General features: G+C 41.0%; 1 protein-coding gene across 17 annotated transcripts in view; it reads right to left on the bottom strand.

The window, feature by feature from the left end:
• Nucleotides 1-8993: 8993 nt before the first annotated feature.
• Nucleotides 8994-21025, bottom strand: part of BIN1 (bridging integrator 1) — a 122328-nt gene continuing 110296 nt past the window's right edge. For 16 of the 17 annotated variants that reach the window (XM_053402703.1, XM_053402712.1, XM_053402732.1 and 13 more), the window contains 4 exons: nucleotides 17528-17629; nucleotides 16406-16516; nucleotides 15597-15698; nucleotides 8994-13968 (listed from right to left, as the gene is read on the bottom strand). In XM_053402703.1, coding sequence (XP_053258678.1) covers nucleotides 13861-13968; nucleotides 15597-15698; nucleotides 16406-16516; nucleotides 17528-17629 — 423 coding nt within the window. In that variant the 3' untranslated portion in view covers nucleotides 8994-13860. The remainder of the gene's footprint in view (nucleotides 13969-15596; nucleotides 15699-16405; nucleotides 16517-17527; nucleotides 17630-21025) is intronic. The other variant, XM_053402822.1, reaches the window with a different exon arrangement.

Below are 21025 nucleotides of genomic sequence, written 5' to 3'. Positions count from 1 at the left end.
AGCACAATTAGTTGCTGCAACCTTGGGCTCATCTGCACATCTCTGCCCATTTATATGCCAGGAAATGATACCCTTGTGATGCATGGGTTATGAAGGTCTGCATCCAGGCAGCACCAACTCTTCTCCTCTTTAATTTGGGCAGGTTTTTTTTTTTATGATCCTGACTTAACATATATTGTCTCAAGCCTGTGACAATTCCAGCATTCTCTAGAACACATTTTGAAAACTACTGCTCTCTAGACAATAAAATTTGCATTTGCAATACAGACATAGTAAAAGCAAACGGCACTTTTTTTAAAAAAAACTTTTTTAAAACCCACACCCTTAGCTGTATTTAATTTTATCGAAATTGCATCCCATATTTTCACTAGATTCTTGAAACTCTTTAGCGCTAACATCAAGCTTTTGAATGGGAAGGGAGCTGTAACTACTTATTTTTTGCGGGGGAGGGGAGCTCAAATGCCTTGCCCATGGACTTTAGGGGGTACAATCATATCCTCTGATTGAATCCCAATTAATTTCATTCTGGTGGCTGGCTGGGCTTAATTAAATAAAAATGTGAAGCAAGTTTAAGTAAGGGCAATTAAATGGAAATGCAGTGTGGCTGGATATGAATGCTGATTAACCTAATAACAGACAGCAATGCAGTTTTATGGGAGCTAAATGGTTTGTTTAATGGATAGAATGGCTTATAGTATATAATATACAAAGTCCTTAACAATAAACATTTAATTAGCAACCCCTCTTCCGTTTTTCTTCAATGTGCAGAGCAAAGCGGTTAATAAAAAAGTCACTGGATTGGAGTTATTTATGTCTTGGTAAAAACTAATCTCCAAACTGCACTGGTAGTAGCAAATAGAAAATGCCTATTTATCTGAGACTCTGTGGAGGGCTTGAAAAGGCTTGTACTTTATCGCATCGTATTTCACATTCTCCACGGGCAGCATGCATGGGAGTCCTCTCGTTTCCTACTCACAGCAACCCTTGTAGATAGGTCAGACTGAGACTTGCTCACGTCCATCTAAGCATGTTGGAGCTCAAACAAGCTTACCAAGGCAGAAAAAGCCATCGCCTCCAGCACGCAAGGTTTCCTTCTTGAACATTCAGCCAGAGGAAGCATGCTATTCAGGTCCAGATTAAAGCAAGTGGAGGCCCTGGACTAGGGGACCTGAGGAGGCCCAAACTTAATAGACTCTGATCACGAGAAACAAAACCCCATTCTTTTCTTTAGCTACTCGAGGAAAGTAGAACATAGCTTACATTTTAGCATTGATAAAAACATATTGTTTATAAATGAAAACATTCATATACAACATTCATAGGGGAATGGTAACTATGTTATGCCATTAAACTATATACAAAGTTAGAACGGTTTCTTTTGAGCTCTTTTGGATGCAAACTTATCAATTATATCATTATAATCAGTAAGTCATAGTCTATCATTTTCTATGCAGAAAATGTTTATTGACTGTAAATCATTCTTTATCCTTTTCAGTCTAGAAAATGATATTTTGCAAACATGGTTTGCAACCATTAAAAACAGTAACAATCTGAAAATTGTTTCCACATTTGGAAAAGCTGTCTGAATTTTGTCCTGGAATATTACTTGATACATATCTTGGCACCTGAAATTTTTTGTTTCAGGGTAAGCTTGTTTGACATATAGATGAAGGAGTTCCTTGACTAGACCAGAGGTTCCCAAACTTATTTGGCCTACCGCCCCTTTTCAGGAAAAAAATATTACTCTGTGCCCCCCTGGAAATCTATCTTCTTTAACCGAATAGAAATATGCAGTGACAAATTTGTGTTCTTCTATTTATCTGTATTTCTACCTACATCCTACAGCATCGTAAAGAAATAACTCATTGAAGTTTAAAATTATAAAATATTTATTAAAACCAACCATAGTAACATTCACATTACACACAGAAAATTAAGATAATGGAGGATAATATTGAAATAAAAATTGTGAATAACATTAAAAATAGCCCTAATGAGAAGGATGAACCTGGTGCACAGCTATCAATTTATTAATGTTTGGCTTTATTTTTGTCAGCAGCATTCTTAAATCACTGTGATTAGCTATTTGCAGTCAGTTTCTTTTTAATAGTTAACAGATTTGTGACCACACTGAACCCACATTCCATTAAATATGATGAAGGAATTGACCAAACAGGCAGGCAAGTTGCAATCCATTTCTTTGGCCTGGGTGAAGCTGAACCAGGGAAGGCGTTGCCAGACCTAGCAGTAAGTGTCATTACACAACAGGTGAAACATGTAGGAGTCTTTTTTCAAAAATTTCTTCTCTTCTCTTCTCTTCTCTTCTCTTCTCTTCTCTTCTCTTCTTTCTTTATGCTTCCACCACCCCCTTATTTTTATTCAATGTCCCCCAATTGCACCCAAGGCTACCATCGCCCCCTGGATCATTCCAGCAACCCCCAGGGGGCAATATTGCCTGCTTTGGGAAACACTGGACTAGATTAAGGTCAACATCCTTTGGATACTCTTGTATCAACCTAGTGACACCATTGTGAATCTCTTCCTTGGTTGCTCGCAGGTTCACCCAAAAATGAAAAATTGCAGTTATGTTACTCTTCTGTCTAAGTTGGCTTCAGGACCATCCATGACAGGGATAAATGGATTTATCATAAAGTTACCTCGTGGAGAAAGTTCATGGAGGGAAGACATGAATATTAGCTGTGCTTTAGTGAGCAGTCCAACCACCTTACTGGCTTGGTGTATTCCGGCTAATCACAAACCAGCTAGCTTCATAGCCTTGCCACAGAGATGGGTAGTCCTTTATTAGCAGAAGCAGTCCAAGGCAAAGAGCCTGATCTTTTAAGTGCCAGCAGCAAGTTAATGAATCATAGGTTCTTACTAAGCAGCTGCCCCAGTCTGATTTATTTATAGCCTTGCAAATTGAAGAGAACACAGGGCAGACTGATTGCCAATCACACTTGGGAGTTCATTTGGGCTGTTAATGAAGAGGAAAGGGACATGGTGGCTCAGTAGATGCTGTGATCTATTTGGCTTCAGGCACAAGTCAAAAGCTGCCAGCCCCAAATCTGCAGCATCATTAATTTATGGTCCTACTGAGTGTCTTGCTTTGGCTGCTGCCAAGGACACTCTGTGCGGAGAAGGTATCAGCATCATAAGGAGGGTGCAGAGGTTGATTGATTGAGCAAACATTCAATATTACTTTGAGACTTTTATTGCATTTAAACATAAGTTAAACTTAGTTATAGCACACCCCAAGTTGCAGAGAGATGGAAGTTAGTTACACCCTGAGCTGGTGACGAAAGATAGAATTGTTTAGAGTTTAATGAAGAGCAGCATGTGGAGCTTCTCATTGGAAAATCCCAAAATTCATCATCCTAGACCACAAATCTGTCAATGAGAGTCCATTGCAGGAGGTGGCAAGTAGATCACCTATGTAATTCTTATTATAGATTTGCCGGAAGCTGGTTAATCCAAAATCAAGGCCAATTCACACGATGCCTGGTGTGCACTGAAATATGGATTGAATGTGGCACTTAAGGTCAAATGTCAGTCTCCAGATCAATTGCTTTGCCACCCTGGTTAGCTCTAGCGCTGATGCATTCAATTCACATCTTGGCATGACTCCTACTAACGTTTTGCTTTAGTTCTGTGCTTGCTTTATTCAAGGCTATAATTTGTAACAGGTCTGTGTTGCATAAACACACCAATTTCTGGCTTTTAGTCATAGCTTTTCTGAAAGGTTATGGTTGATGTGGTGCTTGGCAGCATGCCTTGAGAAAACATTCCTGATCGAGCCACCATGAAGTCATGTTAGCAGGTTGCAGGACCAGTCTAGCAAGTGTGCATTGAAATAATGGGAAGCTTAAAAAATATATATTCCAAGTGTAAGGCATCAGGATTTCGGAAGCAAGCAAACAGAAAGTGTACGTGCATTTGTGAATCTCAAAACAAAATCAGCAGATAATTTCAGTCTCAAATAAAAGTAAATGTCATTGTTTCTTAGCTCTGTGGACTGGAATAATCTTCTCGTACTAAAGGGAAGGAGGAGACTGGCCCACTTCATCAAGGGCTTTCTGTGTGAATCCAGAACTGCATACCTCACTCAGCTTCCATGACTATGTTCTCCCCAATCCACTCCACTGTTATTTCTTATTATACCCCAACCTAATACAATTTACATTAAAATAAAACCACTAAACTAAATAACTAAATAACAGTAGCACAGAACAGCAATACAAGAGGGGAGAAGAAGTCTTCTCGACCAAAGGCCTTAGTAAAGAGTTGTCTTGACCAATTGTCAAGAGCATATCATGATGGCACAAGACATAGCAAAGGGGCAATCGTTCTACAATCTTGTGGCCACCACACAAGTCTTTTCACACACTGCCACCCCTTGACCAACAGAACCTCCCCATCTGACCTTAATACTCAGGCATGTTGATGTAGAAGAAAGCTTGCTTTCAGATATTTGAGGCCTAAGTCATTTGCATGTTTTATATGTGGGTGTTCATGCCTTAAACTGAGCTTGGTAGTAAATTGGAAACCACTGCAGATCTTTCAACCTTCTTATTCACACAGGCCTTTGAAAACTTGGTGCATTTGACTTAGGAGAAAACTTGAGAGAGAAGCAGGGCATACATATAGTAAAGAAATAATTACCATTTCCAAACTATCCTAAAGGGCAACCCCACTTAGAGCAGTAGTCCACCCCAGAAGTTAATAGCTAGTGCGGCCAACTTTCTGACAGTAAGAGATGTTCGACAGTGGAACCAACTCCCTTGAGAGGTTGTGGACTCTCCCCCCCCCCCCGCCAGAAGCTTTTAAGCAGAGTTTGAAAGGCCATTTGTCATGGATGCTTTGGCTGAGATTCCTGCATTGCAAGGAGTTGGGCCAGATGATCATCAGGGTCCCTTCCAAGTCTACAATTCTATGATACTTTGATTCTATGAAATCCATAGATCTGTGATCTTGCAAAGGTTGACAACAACAGTACTTCGTGCACAGGTATAAAGATATGTGTGTAAGAGACAATGCAAAAACAACAGTACACAAGGAAGCAGGATGACACAAAATTATATTTCTGAACATACGGGATAAATAAATCCATAATTCCATTAAGTACATGTCACTAAAAGTAGGAGTCACAGTTCTCAGTACACCAGAATCTTTTTTTCTTTTCTTTTTGCAGAACAAAAGGAAACGCCACCCAAAATATCAGGTGTTCTGTGAGTTACAGGATCAAAGTGGCTGAAATAACAGAAGATTTTTTTTTAAGAAAGCAAGTACAGAGAGTCAAACTCATTGAGTTAGAGGGGTGTTGGAAAGCAGGGATGCGATCCAGGAAGCCTCAAATATGAATATTCTGTCTGGCTGCAGGCGACAGAATTACATAGGCAGAAGAGGTCAAAATATAATTGCAATTTCCCATGCATTTGTATTTTCTAACAATACAGAATCCCCAGCTTTATTGGGTGTCCCCACAGCAAAAATAAATAGGGGTAACATGGAGGCTCGAAGTATGACATGTTAAAAGGCTATCAACTTTTTTAGGACAGAGTTTGTATACCTTATACCATAGCAAAGGGAAGAAGGAAGAGTTTGATTTACTGCTCAGGGAAACTCATTAAGCAGGGAGACATTCAGGCCAAGAAAGATTACCTAAACCTTATCACCTTGTCTCTGGTTTGACCAGCTCTAGCTAATATAGCATCACCCCATTCACTTCCACCCAAAATCCACTCTCTAAATGCCACATTTAATATATCATTCTCTCCCTAGGAAGCCACTCTGATTGTTGGTACCTCCACACATTCCAACCCCTGACAATGGGAGTTTTACTTTTTATCTTATTTTAACCATGTGTATATGGTTCAGAGTGGCCTGGCCATTCATATGCTACAAAGGCCATGAAGAAGCCATGTACCAGTTGGAATGCTCTTCTTCACAGCCTCCCTATATCGATATTGGAAAAACTAGACTCCAGTTAGCAAAGCTTCAGCCATGGCTTCCAACTGAGACCTATCACAAGTATTATGTTTTTCTTCCAAGTGAGCAGAAGCAAATAACTCATGTCCCAACCCTAGGATGTAGCTTTCCAGAGGAAAAATCCTCCTTTTTCCAACCTGGTAGCTTCAAAACATTATTGAAAAGCTGGTGTTTTCTAGAGCACCAAGGGGAACTGTGAGAATCCACTCTCTGATGCTCAACATTAAAGAGCTCTTGCAGTCCTAAAACACTGAGGCTGTACTCTGCCCAGCAGAGCTTGAGGCCAAGTGTGGAATGGAGTGATGAGTCATTATTCCCTAAACTGCTCACCTGCAGCAGATAGGGGGGACCTTATTTAAACATGGAAATTGGCTATGTTCTGTGTTCAACTCTTCTTGACCTATGAACAGCACTCTTAAACCACAACTGAACTCTTGGGCTCATATAAAGGCTGGAATCCCTAATCCTACAGCAGTCATTTTTAGTTACCTTTTGCCAGTAGCACAATATGTTCACAAACTATTGATCAGTGAAGGGTGGTTCTCAAAAAAAATCCTATATTGAAGTCACTAGGGAGTTTGCAGTGATATTTGACCAAGGAGCCAAACAAGAGTAATTTTCCAATTTGTTCCAAGACTAAAGTTGGTTCATATGCTCAGCAGAGAAGATTACATTTTCCTGGAGTCATTATGGGAAGCTATTTATCTTTAAATAGGCGGTTATCACAAGCCACCATGCTTTTTTTCTGAATACATAGTGCTTGTAAGGCTCTTTCAGAATCTTTAGAGTTATACCACTGGCTAAATGACTCACCTTTTACCAAATTTTCCTATGGTATATTTGCAACCTGGCCCTTGTTGTGAGAGTCTGAAGTCTGAATGATATGGAATCATGCCGTGTCAAGAGGGACTTGTTTCAGAGAGGTGTCAGGTGACTGTTGAGAACCTGAAGAACTTTCGGCTTCTTCAGGATGCAACAAGGCCCAAGCATAGAGGGTGCTTTGTAGAAGGCGCTTAATGCTGCGATCCTATACATATTTTCCTGGAGAATAAGTCTAACTGAAATTAATGTAGCTTACTTCAGAGCAGGTGTGTATCAGATTGCACCAAGCTTTAAATACGCTTACCAAAATGATGCCACCATGCCCAAAATGCACATTAATTTAATTGCAAGTGTGAAGATTGCAATGAACACATTTGAGCAAGGGATGCTGTCAATTCTCCTTTCCCCTGGAAGCACACTTTTTACCCTTCAGGCAATTATCACAATAATGGTCAAAAGAAATACACAACTACATCACTTATTTTCCTAACTTCACTTTCTCATCCATCAGGACAGAGTAAAAATCCACACAAGATACGGCAGCAACTCAGTTAAAGAAACTTTGAATCAGTGTACAATTTCATTCAACAGGTGGAATTGGCATTCCTGCATCAAGAAGAGATGATGCAGGAATGAGTGTCATTGCAGGCATCATCTCAGAGGAAACACCCTTCCTGTGTAGGAGAGGACAGAGAACGTCTCTTTTCGAACTTAATCCAGACAAAATGGACGTGCTGTGGACTGTGAAATCTGCAAATCTGGATGGTGGTATACAGCTGGTAGTGGATGGTATTGCACTCCACCTAAAGGTCCAAGTACCAGAGTTTGGCCTATAGGTTAGCTGTTCACTTCTGGGGTGAATTTAAGGTTCTGCTATGCTATTAACCTTTTAAATGCCTAAACAGTTTGGGACCAGGCTATCTCAAGGACTACCTGCATCCGTGTGTCCTTGCCTGAGCTTTAAGATCAGCATGTGAAGTCCTGTTCTCCAATACATGGCAAAAGTTGTTAGGTTTCTGGGGACCCAGGACAGGAGAAACCCTTTTCTGTTGTGGTCCTGTATCCTTGGAATAGCCTCCTCATGGAAATACATGTGGCGTCATCTCTCTTGGCCTTTACAAAAGCAGGTCTACATTTAGGTGTTTCTATGGTTCCTTTACGTAAGAACTGTTTGTTTCATCTCTTGCTGCTATTTTTGTTCTGTCACTTATAGCTATATTTGAAATGTTAATGTTGTAGTGTCTTAATATTGTGTGTAATCCACCTTAGGAGAGTAGACACCCTAAAAGCCAAGGTTAAAAAAAACATATTTAAATAATAATAAAAAGAAACAGAATGCTTCTTTTGAGATGGTGCTTGCCATCTGCAATATATAATATAATCTGTTGCATGATTGATTGAGGGCACAATTTTTAGTCAATTAAAAATATTTTAATTGATTACTCTAGCTGATCAATTAAGCACTGCATCCCTCATACATACACCCTCCATTATAACACTAGGCTTGATATCCATCACTATGTGATATCAAATTTCCTTTGTACCATTATTTCTTCAGCGGGACATGAAAGCTCATCAATAGTACAAGAGAGACTTAACAGGTCACAAACATTCAGTACAAAGGAGCCACAGTGAGTTGCTTGCAAATTAAAAATGAGTCCAGAGACTAGCAAACTGAAACTATATTGCCTCTCTCATTTTTCTTTTCTCATTTCAGCACATCTGAATAGGGCATGTTGTGAACATAGCAGTCCATGCATTCTAAAAGCTAAATCCTGCCAATAATCACTTCTGGGATGTGAATGAATAGTGGGGTCCATAAGGGAGCTTCTCACCATCCTCTACCATAGGTAGTAACTGCTAAACTCTTCTCCTCATGCCCACCCCTTACTGATTTACAGTAAATAAATAATCCTGCTATGGAACAGGAAACAGTTCAATATTGCCCATCAGTGCTGTGTGCATCACCTTTTGTTAGGTGGGGCAAGCAAGGATATATTTCATGCTGGGATGCTTAAAATCATGAAAACACAATTCCTGCTTCTTTGCCTAAGCCCAGATAAAATTTCCACACTGCATTTTGTTTCTAAGACACTGTGCTTAGGAAGAAGCATCATTTACCTCTAAGCATCTCAGACCAAAATAAAGCTAAACTTTTTTTAATTAAAAAAACAGGTTTTTTAAAAAAATAAATGGCAATGCCTTCTGATGACACTTCCAAGCTGAACAGAAACACATGACCAAACATAACAAACCAAGCTTCTTATATTGGCATCATTTCTGTGTTAGAAACTACCCGTTCACACCATCATTTTTGAAGCAGATGTGTCTATTACTTCATGCTAATCAGATACAAATTGTGGCCTCCCAGAATTTACACAAATAGCCAAAAAGATGCATGTTTCCTCCATGTAATTTCATCCATCAAAAGGATATCAGATCTAGGAAACCTATTGTGTGTAAAGCAACCTTATAAGTAAGACCAAGCCGCACATCCAACTTTTAACCAAGGTGGGAGCAAAATGTTGATAGCAGGGGCGGGGAATGTTTGTAATTGATTCAAAGCATTGGGTTGTAGCCAATGGATTGGTACCATTCTTGCAATGACTTGCACCTGCACAACAAGACTTCATCTTCCTCCCCCCACCTGCTTTGGTGCAAGACTGCTGATACCTTTAAGAATTCTTCTTAAAACAAATGCATGGTATATTTTTTTCCAATGTGGTGCCCTCAACATGCTTTTGGACTCCACTTGACATCTTCTCTGGCTGCAACATCTGGAGGGCACCAGAGTGGCTACCCCCTCTTCTAGGGATTATGATAAGGCACATAAAACATTTTCTTTTCTGGAGTTGCATCACGTTTGGAAGTAGCCCATGAGATGTCCTCTTCCTAGGGCATATTTACACTACAGAGTCCCTTAGACCAGTTTAATAGGAATTCCTTCTCTCTAGGGAATTGTAGGACCCGTAGTTCTGGAGGGAGAGCACTGGGAATCTCTCAGACAGAATTTGCAGCATCCTCAATAAATTATGTATTTTGGATGGTTTGGGCAGGCTGTAACAATTTTACTGATATGACACCTATGGGTTATCTCCAATGAAGTTGCCCAGTTAGTATAAAGAGAGTCAGAAGAGCAATGGGACTCCCTTCCCCCTCTGCCCAAAAAAAACCCCAACAAACCTGTTCTGGGGTTTCCCCTCAACCCTCTGGAGCAGATCTGAAGTTGTGCTGAAAGAGAGGGAGGAGATGTTCCACTGCTCAAGCAGCAACCCTTGCACCAATGGACAATTTTATTGGATGCAATCCAATATAAATTTTGGATATACCCTATCTGCAGTTCTTTTTGAACAGTCAGGATTTGTCTAGTTTTCCCCAAACCTTAAAACAAATGGGTCATTCACTAGTTGCCTGTTTACACTGGGCAAATCTATCTGCCTTTTCTTTCAGGGCTGTCCACAACCATTTAGTAACATCGGTGAGCATTGTGTGTACAGTATATCTTGTAGAAGACCCAGGCCATATGGGTGGCTTTTTATTTAGCTGAATAACTCCCCCTTTATTGAGCAGATTTCTTCAGGAGCAAATAGTGATCAGTGAGACAGACCCCTTTCCCTGTTGCAGCAACTGAAGAAAATTTAATAAGACCTGAAAACTACAAGCTTATCAACCGTTCTTTTAAAGGCTAAGAGCTATACCATTTTGTACAGCTTCAGAATAAAGCATCATTAAAGACATAATACAGTACTTGATGGCTGTTTTTCCACAACAAAATGAAAAGCTGATCAGAAACGTTTTTGCAACACTTGCCTGAAAAATCAAAACACAAAGACCAAACAAAAAGAGACAATGATTAGAAGTCTACACAAATACCTATGCACTAGCAGCTACAGAAGCAGTTTAGCAGTATAATCCTACACGTTTACTTAAAAGTAGGTTCCATTGAATTCAATGAGGCGTACTTCCAGGTAAGTGAGTACAGGATCACAGCCTAAATGTTACACCATGAATCTGGCAATTATCTTTTTAAAATAAAATCCACAGGGTTGGGGTTTTCCCCCCTTGTTTCTTCATAAAAATAGATTTTACAATGAGACCTTCCTTACAGGATAAACGTATTTTTAAAATTGATATTCCTTTAGATATGCCTTCCAATATTGCCCTTCAAAGGAGGACAACTTGTTTTACAAATGCATAAAAATATAGAGAGTTTTTTAGGAGAGGCTGTAAAGGATGCAAGAATTGGGAATATGCTACTGCAACCATCAACAACACAGGAACGTACAACCTTGTGGTGGGCTAGTTTTAACAGACAGCAGCTCTGGAATACAGAGGAATTTAAACAATGCAACTTTGGCTGAAGGAAGGGAGCATCACAAAATCTAGAATGTGTTGGGGTGGAGGGTTAAGACCCACTGAGCCATTAAAAAAAAAAAGATTCAAAACACTGTTATGAAGAATAATGAGACACAGATAAAGTGGTTGTAACTGCATATGCAGTTGTGACTAATCTACAACACACACACACACACACACACATTCCCCATATCCTTGGGTTTATTTGTGTGCACTCTTGGCTGTGCAGCAATTCTGGATAATGATTTATATCCACAATGCAAAATTGGACCATTCACTTTTTATTGGGTGAAAGAAAGCTTTGCACCTGAATTCTCTCACACACCCTCTGATTATATAAGCTAAGCTGGTCTGATTTTTTTACTTTTATTTTTTTATATATATAAAGTGGTGTAACTTAGCATACCATGCTTTGCTAAAAGCAGTTTATCTTTTATAAGATTAGTCAATACAAAGGATTTCCAATGTATTCCAGTGCAGGAGGAGGTAGCCTGTTCTAAAGCAATCCCTTCAAGGCAAATAAGAAATAAAATAGAAAAAAAATCCAAAGTGGAACTTGGAAGTAAATGAACCCAGTCATAAAAGGATGTGAAGAGCTCAGTAGCTGTGTCAGCTATTCAAGTAACACTGCAGGATTCAGTTGTGTCGGGAGAAAACCAACTTGTTGCCACTAATATGTAGAGCACTGTTAACAATAAAAACTGCCTAGCAACTTAGCAATACACATAACAAAACAAAACAGGAGCAATGGAGGCAATATGAGGTCAACTGTATAAATGGCAGGAGTGGTTTTCCAAATGTCTACCATGCAGAAACTTTTTCTACCTTTTATCCAGCTACCCCTGCATATATGCTCTGTAAGCCCATGGCCTTGCAAAAAAAGGGGGGTCCAGGGCACGTTCTAGGGTGCACATCCAATTCAACAGTGCACTTGGCCTGGCATGAACTGAGAGTGCACCCTAGATAACACCCAGCTCCGCACTGTAATTTTGGGCAAGCTGAAGTTGGCCCTCTTGTTATAGGCCTTCCCCCAGAAAAGCTCATGGCAGCCTTCTGAGGAAGAGGGTTTCCTAAAATAAAAGTTGAAAAAGTACCATGCTGGCAGGTTATGTTGCAAAGGTTTAAAAATAAGGAAGTTCAATCCACTGTGTGTGTGTGTGTGTGTGTGTGTGTGTGTGTGTGTGTTTGTTTGTTTTAAAAAATCATGCATTAATATATTTTCTTTTCCCACCTTAATCCTATGAGCCATTGCACTGGGAAATAAATGTTTAGGATGGGTGGAGTGCAATAACTGCTGTGCCAGCAGTTTGCTTTCCACAAACAATGATCCTGCAAAAAGTGGTAGGAGGCTGCAACAGCAAAAGGGCGTGTTACTTGCCTCCAGTGTCAAGATTGCTACTGCACAGCACAGGTATCTGAGACATGGCAGGTGTAGCACTGGATCTTATTTATCTTTGTGGCTGCCCAGAAGGCCTCCCTTCTCCAGAGCCAGCCACACTGGTAAAACTGTATGGACTGGTATTAACTTCTTATTATGGAGCAGCAACTGGTAGGTGACACAGCTGCTTGGATTTGCCAAGCATAGGGCAGACATCAGTGCAAGTTACTATACACAGCTGCAGCCGCTCAAAACTTCTAAGTTCAAGCTGTTCAGGCTGTTCACAAACTACAGGTGAGATAAAACAAATGAATGGGGGGTGAGGGACGTGCGGTTGCCTGCAGAGTTCTCCAAAATATGGAAGAAACAAAAACTGTAAATGTCTTTCCCTATGTTAGTATTTTACAGCGCCCTCTCTCTCCACCCTAGCCTTTCAAATGCAGTAAAATGATTTTAGATGCCCATTCCAAACTCAGTTTAACAAAACAGCAACAGAGTGGGTTATTTAATAATAATTAAAAAATCAAATGAAGTCATATTTATACTTTTACAGTATCTTTTTTCAAAGAAAAGGAAGTGCCAATATACTATATCAAAACACATATTTGAAGGAGCTTTGGATCAGGCGTCACTTCCTCCTTTTTCTTTCTGATGTGCATCTGCAGGTAATTTTGTTTGCATTATATGTAGAAAATCACCAGTTCTTGTTGCATCCCCCCCAAGGATGAACAAACACACATGCACGCGCACACACACACACATATATAATCATAATTTGTGAACACTGTACACTAAATATTTCTTTTCAACAGCATGACAGGCATTGGGCTTATGGCAGCAGGTGTGAATAATGTGCAGGGTCTGAAATCTAGGGGATGCCATATAAGCAGCCTCAGACACAAGACAGGTTGACTGCACCTTCCCACAAGGTAAACTTAAGAGTATGTCATTTCAGAGTAATGGAGCAGTTAGTATTTTGAGGCTTATGATGCTGGAGTTACCCTTAAGTCCAACTCACACAAAACGACGCAGCCACTTTAGTGGCAAACCTCCTGAACACCAACACTGTTCAAATTAAAAGGGGGGGAAAGTTGTTGTTGTTTTTCAACCTGTCTTTCTTTATTACCTATATATTTGATAACAACACTTTGAATTCAATGTACTTCTAAAAGCTTGTTTTCTGTGAAGAATCCAACCTTTAGGCTTCTCTTCCCTTTAAAATTCTCTCTATTACTTTTAGACTTTCCCCAGGGCAAGAGGGAAAGAGGAAACACCTCTGCTTTCTCAATGCAGAGAAGCCACCTAGAAGCCTCAGGACCTCACTGCACCCGCTCAGTGAAATTCTCTGGGAAAACTCCTCGGCATTGGTCAAGTTCTTTGTGCTGAAGCCAATCGGATTCTTTCACACCCATCAGCCATCCTTCATCCTGCCAGGGAGAGAAAGGGAAAGGCAGACAAAAGGTTTGTACAGAGTGAAAAACAAGCAGGAGGGCAGCCTAGGACTCTTAGGCCACTGATCACAACCTTGTACAAATAAGGCATCAGTTATTTATTGGTGATAAGTTTGTTATCATCTATTATTGTGGTTTTGTAGAATCACTGTGCTGCTTTTGCATACACTTGAGCTTTCACTGAACTTTGCACATTTTCCTCCTCATGGGTATATATACCTGTCAGCTGAGGACAACACTCCATGCTTCTGAAGAAGTGAACTCTAGGTCATGAAAGGTAACAGCACAATATATTTGCTAGTCTTTAGGGCGCTATAAGATTCTGTTATTGTTTCTGGATAAAATGGGTTGTATCCAATGCTGTGCAAGCAGAGTTCCGTTTATGCAATAGGACTTCCTCTTCCCTCTAGGAGCACCCAAAATCTGCTCTGGAGGTTCCCACAATTCTCTGGAGTAGATTCAATGATGCACAAGGAGTGTTCAAGCAGAAGTCTGTTGCGCGAGCAGAACAGCAGAGCTTAATATGACCTATTATGTTTCCTAAGCTCCATTGATTTTGGTTTTTTGCCTGTCTTGACAAATTCAAGCCTTATCTGAAGATGAAGGTACTTAGCTGCACATGTAAGGTCCTGCCCACCTGTCAACGTTGACCCACAGAGGATGGGGGAATTAGGGATCCAGCCTGCTGCCTAAATCTAGTTCCCCACTCCTGCCCTAAAGTCACTTAGGAGCTAACTACAATAGAGAAGAGAAGACATTTTTAAAGGTGCTATTTGCTAAGAAGAGATATTCCTAATATGTTATCACTTTAGGAAGAGAGCTTGTCTATGAACAAAATAAAACACTCTCTCTCTCTCTCTCTCTCTCTCTCTCTCTCTCTCTCTCTCTCTCAACACAATGGCATCTCCCAGGAAGCTGTTATTGTGAAAAACTGAATATGATTACATCTTGGTTGTATGTGTATGATTACACATTTCCACTCATGAGGTACAAAATGGCTCTTGCATCAAGAGTATCTAAAGGCTATTGAGGCCTTGCATAAGAAAATGCATAAGGCACTCAGGAAACAGGACTGAATGCTTCTGGTTTCTAGAGTGCTCTGATCTGCTAGCGATGGTGACACTAGAGGCGCATAGGGTTGCCAGGGATTGAAGACCCACTACTATTTCTGCAGCAGGGTCCCACTCTCCAGCACCCAGGAGCCACCCAATCACAACATGATTTAGCCACTGAGAAGAAGTCTTCTCACCCTTTGTGCTGATTGGAGCCAATCAGAGGAGAGGTTTGAGAAGTAAGGAAGAGGTGCCTTTGTAGCTAGCAGGGCCTTTCAGACAGCTTTGTAGGCTTCAGCTGGCTTGTGGGCGGCAGGTTGGCCACCCCTGCTCTATACTAATCATTTCAAAGAATCAAGCAGACAGTTATTTCAGAGATTCTGGTTTTGCAAGACATCATCTCCATCTGCTGGCTGCTTGAAGGTCACAGACACAGGAGAACGGGGTTTTCAAACGAAGTCTTTCTGGTTCAGATCCAGTGTTCTACATACTATATGACACTGGTGTGTGAAGCAAAAAAAGATAATGATAAATCCCACATGCTCTCCTTACCTGCTCCTCCGGGTTGTCAAATGGAATCACCAGGACAACATCTCCAGCCTTCAGTTGTAGCTCATCACTGTCAGTGGCTGCATAGTCATGCATGGCTTGTGCCTGCAAAGAAATAATGACTCCAGTGAAGGGAGAGAGCTTGCTCCATTTCATGAAGAAGGGGTGATGCATATAACTCCTGCCCACTTTTACCCAAACCGAAAAGTGAGAACATGATTATCTATCCGCTATCCCACCTCCTCTTGTCCTGCAAAGTTATTGTTTTGTTTGCTAATATGTTATGTATTTCTGTGTTTTTATATTGTAAGCCCCACTGTGATCCTTAAACGAATGACATTATAGACATTTAATAAATAAAAATAAAATAAATTTGAACCAGAGAAGCTCTATGTTAGGATGATTTTCTCCGAAGGGTGTAAAAGGAGGGAAGACACAACTGGTTGTTTTCTTTTGGTTATTTCACCAAATAAGTTAGAAAAAGAGATGCCTGGGACAGTACTTTGAATTATAAGGGGACAGAAATGGCCCAGCTCATGTATCTTTTGTGACAGTCCTCTATGCTACTATGAAGGCTATGTTTTTGGCTAACATTGAGGAAACAACAGATCTTCACTTGTCGGAAGCCACCCATACTATGAGTAGCAGCATGCACAAGGTTTCTCGATGCTCTAAATGATGCTTGATCCTATCTCTTCCCTTTGGCTTGCCTTTACTATTCACTTAACTGACAAGGAAACACAAATTCATTTTAATGGACATCGGTGTGGAATGTGTGCCCGGCTGAGGTAAATGTTCTTCCTCACACTCACCTTAAACAGGAAACCTGGTGGCATGTCAGCCCTTTCAGAAGCGGCTCCACTTTCAACTGTTCCATTGACTGTGGCTGGGAAGGTCTCCACAACTACAGCAGGTAGAGAGCTCTAAGCATAGCAGTGAAGGGAGGCAAAGAAAACACAAGAAGGAACACTTGAAACAAGACACTTGGCAAAATGAGACCCCACTGCACTAAACTGGTTCACCCCATTATTCAAAAATTCAACGCCAATGTATTGTGTGTTTTTCCTCCACCATGTGGATGTTACAATTTATGGCCCAGAGTAGTCATTAAGGTAAAGAGAATGACTCATGACAAGATGGGAATTTTAAAAAGGGAATCACAGACAGTGGCAAATATTAGAGGGAAAATCAGGGTGGTATAAAGATTATGGAACACACAGCAGGTGTCTGTCACAAGGGTGAGAGGAGATATAGGTTCATAGTAAGAGGCAGAAGTTCTTCTAAATCTTTTTTTTTTCCCTTTCCTTGAACTGAAATTGCTACCTGTCTTCTTCTTGGTGGCCTCTGACCTCTACGTCCTCAGCATCATTTTCATGCACAAGAACTAACAACTCAGTGACCTTGTAAGAGCAACAAATTTGATGCCTCTGGCCAAATTTCTTAGCAGAGGCAGACATGGTGAGAAAGTGGAATCAAAACTTAGGGAGGGGAAATGAGAAAGGGTTCTGTGCTTTTAGCCTTCATGGTTTGCCTGGAGGGATCTGTCAGAGCAACAAAGGCTGTTGGATGACATGAAAGAGCCAGGGTGGTGATTAACTTGGACTGGGGAGAACAGTGGAGATATTCTTTCTGACTCAGACCACTTGCAACTGCTGCTGCTACATGCTTAGCTGTTTGCATCAAAGGGGACATTTTTCTTCTGGAAGACCACCTGCAGATAATTAAAGGGCTTTGTTCAACAGTCACAACCCAGCAAATTGGGCCCCTCCATCAAGGATTCTGTACTACTTGAAGAACAGAAGCTACAACAGTGTCGCTTTGACGGGCTCCCATCTGACTGAGTTAAGTGAAACAGTGATTATATATTGTGTGCCAGCAACATGGGAGAAAGAGATCCCACCGCCACCACCCTTCTCCCTTGCCTATGGTCTTACTGAGGCAGATCCTGAGTCAGTTTCGGTTTTAGCTGCTTCAGCTCCAGCTGCTGCTGCTTCTTTGCCAGCTGCCTCAGCACCAGCAGGAGCGGCTTCTGTGGGCTGCAACACAAAAGCCAGTTAAACTCCTGGAACCCCAGCATGCCCAGGAGAGCATGACCTGCCACATCTTTAGGCCTTGCCAGAATTATGAGCATCTGCAGCTCAGTGCTGAGCAGATTCTGAGTCCTTAGCTGGACTGCAGCACCCACACTCTTAAAACAGTCAGGTATCGGCATCAGTTGGGTATCCCAAGTCCATGTGTTGGCACAGATCCAAGCTGCACCACTTTAAGGCAGAGTAAATGACCCTGGCCTGGAATGTAGCCTGGAGCTCATTGAGTTGGCTGCTTATTAAGTCTTTGTGGTTGCACTATGTGGGTCAGTCTCACCCATCTCAGATATTTTTCTTGAGTCAAGTTTAAAGGAGGCGCACCTTTGGGGGTTTCCTGCACTATTTGCGTTAAATCGGATCCTCTTCATGGAGGGTACGCATTGCGATCGGGCCTCCGAACATCTCCCATCTGCTGGGGTGGGCAGGGCTATGCCCTGCTCCACGCTGGATGGTCGTTTTGCATGTTTCCTGGACCCTAAAGCCAATGGCGTGGCTTAGGGGGTGGCTGCAAAACTTTATTTATGCCCTGCGTGTTGTTTGCTGGTCCTCATTGCCTTCGTGCAGAGGAACGCCCACCCGCCCACCCTTTATCTTGGTGCACTTGGCCTTGCTGTGGACTTTGTTGGTCACCTGTTTTGCAACAGGGGCCTGGTAGGAATTTTTCCATTTGGCAGATTGGCATGGCCATTTGGTTTTTGCCTACCACGTAGCAATTGTCACAACTTTGTAAAGTCTGGCAGTTAGGCATTGGATCAGTGATATGTGGGGAGGGGGGGTGGCCATCACCTGCCCCTCCAAGGTTAAGGGTATCCCATTAAAGTAATCAGTGGTTGGCCTGGGTCTTGTTCGAAACCCCGTGGTAGGAGCTAGGGCCATACCAGGACCCCACGGAGACACCGGGGGAGCTCAAGTCAGTCCTCACTGGCGGGGCTCCCTCTGGCGGTGTTTCACCCTTTTATCAGATTCCCTGCGAAGCAGATGGGAGTCTGATATAGTCGGGTGAATCCAATGCCTAAGCCAATAACCACTCACATTCTGTATTTAATAAAGTTGTGGTCTAAATTTTGCCAATAACTTAAACTAAAATCTTGTGTATCTTCATTTGAGGGGGGTATGTTTGGGGGTTTCGAAGTGCATCTTGGGTTATGAAAATGATCCAGCTAATAAAGGTTTCATATTTGCATTACAAAGCAGCTTGAAGCAAGAGCTATTTAAAAACCTCACATTTGAAAACAACCTCATGTTCTCAAGTTTTCCAGTGCTGACCCTGTCTTTTGCCAAATAAGCCAACAGTGTGCCCAGAAGGTTCTATCTTCCGCATGATTGCATAGTTTCTACCGTTTCTTTTATGGCTGCGAAAAACTGCTGTATCTCTTCATACAGTTGCATAGCTTCAAAAACTGATGCACTTCACCTTGAGTAAAACGTTTGAACGTGGCTGAGAAAATTCCTGCTTGCAGGACTTGGAAAGGAAAGTCTGATGAAATCTGGCAGTGTGCTTCCTAATAACAGCAGACCCTTATGACAACAGAACAACAGAAGCTGCCTTTTGGACCAGGGTCAACTGGTCACCAAGTTCACCGTTCTAAGTCAGCAGCAGTTAAAATAATAGACCATCAGATCAGATATGAAGATGGCATACACCCTGCCGATCAGTTATACCACATAAGGCTGTGCAGAGTTAGCAGCATACAGTGAGAATCAATGCTATCAAAGACTGCCACCACCTGGCCACTGAAGAAGAGACTAGTAAGAACCCATCCAATTTCCTACCTCTCAGCAGTTAATCAATAGGATTACATGCATCTCAATCTTACAGTAAGGCTGCATTCACACAGCAGTTTATTATATTTTCCCTGTGTTTCCTAGTTGATTTCTGCCATATATTTTAACTTTCAGGTGACATAAAAACCGTTTCCAGAAATAAATCAGACTATAACACAAGTTTAGCACTCATTTCTAGAAGAAAAAAAATCCATTTGCAAATAACGCAGAAATGAGCACTAAACTCAAGCTACATTCCGCTCTGTTTCTGGAAGTGTCTTTAACGTTGTGTGAAAGCTGGAATATAAGGCAGAAATTTATGTTAGGGAAATGTCAGGAAAACAAAATAAACTGCCGTGTGAATGCAAGCTAAGAAACATTTATCAGAGATTAAAACCAAAAAAGATTGATAATGGAGCCTATGGAACAGAGGACCTGACATGCTGAAAGGTTCACCTACTGAGGTGAACAGTTCCAAAATGCTATTTAAAGTGATTTTTGGCTTCTCTCCTACCATTTGCATTCATTTGTTAAAGATAGAAGTGCAGTTTTCAATGCATTTACATGAAGTTTCAAAAAACGATTGCCTTGAAGCATGGTGGATATACAGATCATATTTCTGTCTTCCTGCCTTTCCCCCCCTTTCATCTATGAACAGAAGCTTTGCAACTGAAGTACATTTTTTCCTTCCTCCTTTTTTCCCATGACTTTGGGCAGCCACACCATGGCTGCCCCCTTCCCCACATCTCTGGGGAAACTGATAAGATCAGGGAAATCTTTGTTGATGCTACCAACATTTCTTTTCTTCAGAAGAATAAAATATGCAAATCGATGGGGGTATAAACAATAATGATTATTCTTTTTTAGCAGAATAATAATAATAATAATAATAATAATAATAATAATAATAATACCACTACCCATTAATGAAATAGATAAGGCTTTCTTCTGGGCTTGTCATTTTCATGCTGACCCAAATGTATATTATTTATCTACATAGTGGAGTATGAGGGAAATGGCAGTGGCACAGGTGGGTAGGTAATGTAGAAAGGAATATTATGCACATCATTAAAGCTGCCCATTCTACCTCCCAGTGTATGAATGAACACACGTCACATTTCCTTTTAGTCTACAAGGGCTTTAAGAGCATATGCCACTTGCCACCATTGACTGAAACTTACATATTGCCAATATAGGAGAAGTAAAATCACATCCAAGTGTTGCTCTCAAAAGGTTTCCAGTACAGATCTCTGCACTAAACAACTTGACTAGCCATTGTCCAAGATGGCACTATTCCTAATAGGCCTCTTCAGAGAAGTCATTATAGAGTCTTCTTGTTGAAACACTACAATGGAAGTGGCACAAAGCTAACTGAACTGGCTATATATTGAACTAGAATATATAGGAGCAAAGAAGATACAGGCACTGTGTAAGTGCTCTTACAAAGCCACATGCTACATAAAGGCAACATGATGCAGGATAGATATGCTCTGATGCACAAGACTGAGAGAGTCTATTAAAAGGGAATTGCAAAACCCTTTTAGTAATCACTATTATTTTACATTGAAACTGCAACTATTT

Source organism: Podarcis raffonei, chromosome 1 (genome assembly GCF_027172205.1).
Source record: "Podarcis raffonei isolate rPodRaf1 chromosome 1, rPodRaf1.pri, whole genome shotgun sequence".
NCBI lineage: Eukaryota > Metazoa > Chordata > Lepidosauria > Squamata > Lacertidae > Podarcis > Podarcis raffonei.
The sequence above is the reverse complement of the archived record's forward strand: the minus strand, read 5'-3'. Positions and strand labels throughout refer to the sequence as shown.